This window comes from Melitaea cinxia, chromosome 9, assembly GCF_905220565.1.
Source record: "Melitaea cinxia chromosome 9, ilMelCinx1.1, whole genome shotgun sequence".
In the NCBI taxonomy this organism is placed as follows: Eukaryota; Metazoa; Arthropoda; class Insecta; order Lepidoptera; family Nymphalidae; genus Melitaea; species Melitaea cinxia.
In genome coordinates, this window is record NC_059402.1 from 11,708,330 (window position 1) to 11,714,329 (window position 6,000).

Below are 6,000 nucleotides of genomic sequence, written 5' to 3' on the forward strand. Positions count from 1 at the left end.
TTAAGTTGTACTTAACAAACATAGAGTATATTTTTTTACACAATTGAAATCATATTAATCGTTACATAAATTTGAATTATTTCATTTTACTCCGAAATACATCATATATATGGATGTAACTGTAGATTCATATTTTTTACAGTTTCTGTAGTCTTTCATGCTATTTCTAAATCACGAAATAATTATAAACTTTTCACTTGTTTTTTTTTTTTTTTTTTAATCTTAAATCATTAATTTAAATATATTTTACCGGACTATTACGTAGCATAGAATTGCTTAGCCATAGCCACAATTCTGAATTTATCGCTGTCGTAACGATCCTAGTTTTGGAGAGCAATCGGTTAATTGGCAATATTAATCTAACTCCTAATTGATATCTTATTAATGCTGTATTTGACATACAGGAAACGACTGCACGATACTTTTATAATTATTATAAGCTATTTAAGCTTAACGAAAATGTATAATATTTTCTTCATAGTATATATACATATTATACATAGTACATACCGACATATTTGAAAAGTTACAAAAAATCCTGATTATGAAATTTATTTTTAGCAACTATGATACTAATATGAGTACTCAAATTTTTTATGCAGAATGTATGATAATAGACGAGAGAAAATTCGGATTATCATACTGTTTCATTATCACCGCGACATAATTTGGTTTTCGAGCGAATGTAAATATTATATCGTGTCCAATTGTGTTAGTTTGGTTTTGGTAAGTAAATATTATTATGAAACAATTTTTCGAATCATGAAATAAAATAATATTTTGCTATATAATTGCCTATAATTTATTTTAACATTTTTCCATTTCCTACGTAGCATGGTATGAAGGTATTTCAATCATAAAAAAAAAACAAACAAATATTATTTTCATTCCATAAAGTGTTCCGTTTTAATTGGTATAAAAACAATAGTCCATTACCGTTCCATTAATTTCCGTGCAATCAACTTACAATCAAAATAACTTTGAATAAAACGACCTTTATGAAATACATATAAAATAAATTATCTTCCTCAAAGTTACAAAAATTCCAACAATTCAAAATATGTTTTGGCTCATTTGAAACGGTTGTAATTTTGGTCAATTCTTAACAGTCGCGTGACTACGTTTCAGTAAACTTTCGTAGAGTTAAACGATCCGTTACAACGTTAGTCGTTTAAAATTTGTAATTTTATTTCGAGATAGTACCTAAGCGTCCTGTTTTATGAAAAAACTTAGCGTAAAGTTATATTACTTAATGATTTTTTTTATGTTCATTCAAAAACTAAAACAATATTGTACAGTATTCTGATATTTATTATTATATAATAGTTATTACATAAATCTTGACCGTTGTGAATTGTATATAATGAATTATACACTCATTGAAATATATTGTAGACATACACTAATGCTTGGTAGATTTTAATTTAATAGAAGCTTTTAATTTCACTTACTATATAAAATGTATGTATGTGTCATCGATGTATAATACTATCATTTATATAATAATAATACTATCATTTTATCAAAATAAGCTAAGAATCAAGTCATTTCAATAATCGTAATCGGGCTCGAAGGCTAACATAAATTACAAAGGCGCTTATTGGAAATTGTAATAGATATTCCGGTGCTTAAACGATATGGTGCGCAGGACGTATGCTGTCTTCTGGACCGTTGCTTTCAATATCCTCGGCGGAGCGCCCGCGACTGTGGCTGTCAGTTTGCATTGCTGCATGCAGCGCCAGACGACGTAAACCAGGGCAGCTAGCGGAGTCCTGCCCGCGCTAGGACGCGGGCTTGCCCTCACTGCCAATGCCGGTGTGCCGGTTGCGACCACCAAGTAAGCTGTAGCACGCTTACTAGTGTGTTCCGATTTACAAGCCGCGTCACGTTACACGTATTTGCTATTCCAACACGCACGCTCAAAAATTGTATGGTTTTGCACAGGCAGTTCTCATCACTATTGGATTTTTTATGATTACTCATGGTTTTGCTATCAACACCACAGGCGTGCTGTTCAAGCTGACTTTAATTACTTTTTTTGAATTTAAATGCGCAGCTTTTTGAATTTTGTACACTTTTTTGACTTAGGGACTTGGATATGCAAAATTCGTTTTGTTTTATGTACGTAGTGTCTTTCACAATGTTTTTGTGGTTCTATTATTTAGTGGTAACAAAACTTGAACTTTTGATTGTTATCGTGTCGCCGCTTGATGTATATCATGTTTAATTGAGAAATCTATACTCAAACTTTGGTAGAAGAATCTTTCAAGAATTTATATTCTTCGCTGTATCCAAAATGGTAAAAATTAGCTTCGTTATAACTTAGAAGTTATCGTCGTAATTTATTTTAGTTATATATTTGAACACGATGCAGTTATGGTGAAAGATTATATACACATGTATCTATAACGTGTAACCTTTTATGGTCTTGACTGTTTCTTGTTATTGGGTTTTATTATTTAATTCACTGTATAAATTCACTTCGGTGTATACAATGTGTGTAAAGAATGATGTTTATAGTAAAAATGTTTGTAATCCATCAAAACAGACGTAAAAAAATATTAAAATCACTTCAACACGAACGTGACTGGCGTGCACTTTGAAGTTACGAACGGCGTTGCATTTCCAGCGTATCATATTGTCGCGACTTAAGCACACGGCACTTTATTTATTTTTTTATTTTTTTTTTGTCATCATGCTATGTTTTTTTTTTAATTCTTGCCGCTTTGTTATATTCCACGAAACACGGCCTAATAAAACACCACTTGCATTTATAATGTAAATATAAAAAAATTAAAAGTTTTATTCGTGCAATTACGTATAAATATAATAATAATAATAATAATAAATATTTTATTTAGATGAAGATTACATTATGAGGAAAATAAGTTATAAGTAATTTTTACACAAAGTTTTTTAAACAAAGTTTGACAACGTATATAACAATATGTTTTATATTATCTGGATTTCATTTAATCTCATAATACCTTCGATTAAGATGTTCCTTAATTATATTGATCGTCTTCTACGACTAAAATCAAACTCCAATTATTGCATTTCTGGAACTTTAGAAAATCTTTAAATGAGTTTTAAATTTCGTCGTAATGTCTGTATCCCCTCGAGTTAAAAGTTTCTAAAGTATAATGCTGGCTCTTTAAGTTAAAATAGGAACAATAATACAAGCGAAACACAAACACGCTCACACTTTGCAAATAACTTAGATAATGCCAAAACTATTTTATCGTATATATACATATTTTTTTGGAATTAAAACTTTTAAATGATTTTTTTATATAACGAAGCAAAAAAATTAATAATTTCGATAGCTTTACTGACTGTTTTAGACTTAATTTAATATTTAATCTATGTAACTTAAAGTAATTTATGAAGACAAAAATCAAAAATTACCAAATACTTTTAATATAATATAGCTTTAAAACTACACAGCAGAGTGTATCTATTTGGTATTAACTTCAAATTAAAAAAAAGAAGATTATATTTATCATTTCAAATATACTGGAATATGTAATTTTAAACAAAATACCAATAGAAATGTAATATTAAATTTATTATCACCGAACTTCTAAATGTGACCTAAAAATAAAAATAAAAAATACAATATCATTTTTGAGAATGATTTTTTATATGGAAAAAAAAATCTTATTTCATACACATTTTATTACATAACATTTAGCGATGAAGTTTTTCTTCCTACACACTAACTCACAGATCGCGTGTTTTCAATGACAACTCTGTCATGCTTTGAGTAGGTATCGTGTATTTTTCGGGAATATGGACTCTATTAACTTTGTGAATAATTAACATTATTTTACTAGGGTGGTAAAGGCTTGGTACGCAAGCATAAAATTTTGGTGGTCGATAAGCTACGAGTTTTACTGTCATCATTAAAAAAATATATAATGTAGTCATTCCGATGTAATATTTTATAATAACAAAGTTATTGAAAGTTAAGAACGTTAGACAGAATTCGATAAACACAGAGAATACGAATAGAAACAAAATTGCATGAAAAAATATATTATATTTGATGGGTACACAAAAACCTTCAATTATTTTACTAATATGATTTTAAAAAAAATACTATTATTGATTAAAGCATTAGAAAAGTAATATAACTGCCTTTCATAATGCAGATTATATATCTATTAGTTGATGGCATGTAAATAAAGTAAATGATCTAATTTACTGGAACAAAGTTGATGACAAATTTTTAATATACTTTTTAAACTTGTATATGCGAAATTTAATCGTTTAATTTTTTTTATAACTATAGCAAAGTTATTCCTTAAAGTTACTTATAAGGAAAACAGAAAGTAATTTGTTTTAGAAACCTCAAAACAGTTTAAAAGATAATTTTATTTCAAACTTCGTTACGAATACTGTAATAATATCTTAAAATATTTTCATTAAAACAAAAGTGCTATAATTTTAACGTTTCCTCAGATTTTCGTTCCTAAAGTCATAAATGTCAAGCCGTCGATATTTATTAACGTTTAATGGAATTAAATTTGTTTGACGCTAATGTTATTTGTTTTTGATTTTCTGAGTTCGAGTGAATGCTCTAAATTATTAATATGTTTCTAACGATAGTATTGAAAAAAATATTTATGCCTTTCGAAGGCGCGTGAAAGAATTTTTTCCATTCAATAAAAATAAGCACGTTTGCTAATGTTTACAGGAAAATAAAAATCCATTAGTGCATGTTTATTAAATTTTCCTTCGGTTTCAGCACATGCGCTGGTCGCACACACACACACAGAGCCTCGAGTGTGAGGAGCGTCTGTTAGCGCGGTGCAATCGCCCGCGCGTCAACTCTGCCATCTTTGTATCAGCCGAACCAACAAGCTTCGCCGGCTTTGATCCAGGGGAATTCCTGAGGCGACACGGATCTCAATCGAAATTGTGTCGTAAAGCAAGGTAAGTAAACGCTATTGTTGGATATAGCTTAGATATGGATTCCAGATTTTATTTTCGATGATGTCTTCTTTTATGAGTTGCAAGATTTTAGATTACTTTGTGACTTTCGTAGCAGAGAATGTAAAGAATCTTCGTGATGGGTATGTTGTAATAATAGCGAAACAGTGTTTATTTTTGTATAGATATTTTAGGGTATTATAAAATTGCAATGCTGATGTTTTTCACGTAAACATTTTTATTCTTACACTCTAGATCTATAAAAATAAAATAAAATTGCTTACTATAAAAATAAAACAAAATATCTATATATTCATTTAAATACCTATATCAATATATTTATATTTCTACCTGTTACGATTGCCAAATAACTTTAATTTAATATTTAAATCCCATTATAATACTATTATTAAGTATTAAAATAAAGTTTATAACCATTATTTTTTTTTTTAAGAAAATGGTAATAATCGTTTAATATAATTTAAACATGAATCATGCATCATAAATATTTGTATTAATAATTTTATTAATTAAATTAAAAGTTTCAGTAACGCAAAAACAAACTACATGATATTTGACGACCGAATTATAATTTTGCTTTTAATTTTTGTAGGTCGGCGGATAATATACCACTTACAACAATGAGCGATTCCTCAGAAAGGCTTTGTAAAGCTAAGGCACCTCGAGAGGAAACCATCAATGAAGAGGCCAAATCAGACGACAGTGGAAGCGTGGAGACGGTTAAGCACTTCGGTCTACCGATTCTTTCCGTATCTGGCCCTTCTCCTCCCGACGAGGACTATGATCAAATAGATGAGTATCTGTAGCATTTCCATACCAGTTTCCAGCTCAAATATGTGCTGGAAAAGATGAGGCCGCCTTGGCCGAGTCCCGCACAAAGTCCTTGAAAAAAAGGACGGACTTTGATATCATTTTCGAACTGAACTTTATGAACTATAAAATCGTATCATCTCTTGATTGTGTTTTGCTAATTTGTCTTAATGTGTGCGTTGAAAGTGTTTGTGATGGAATCTTTGATCTACAACGAATTTTGATGACTCATGG

The 6,000-nt window shown here is 29.4% G+C and overlaps 1 protein-coding gene across 1 annotated transcript in view; it reads left to right on the plus strand.

Annotated features, from left to right (window-relative positions):
- The window catches only part of LOC123656124 (fibronectin type III domain-containing protein 5), a 164,036-nt gene extending 158,274 nt beyond the window's left edge, over positions 1-5,762 (plus strand). The window contains exons 8-9 of the mRNA XM_045591834.1: positions 4,751-4,938; positions 5,549-5,762. Of these exons, the coding sequence (XP_045447790.1) occupies positions 4,751-4,938; positions 5,549-5,762 (402 nt within the window). The remainder of the gene's footprint in view (positions 1-4,750; positions 4,939-5,548) is intronic.
- Positions 5,763-6,000: the final 238 nt, after the last annotated feature.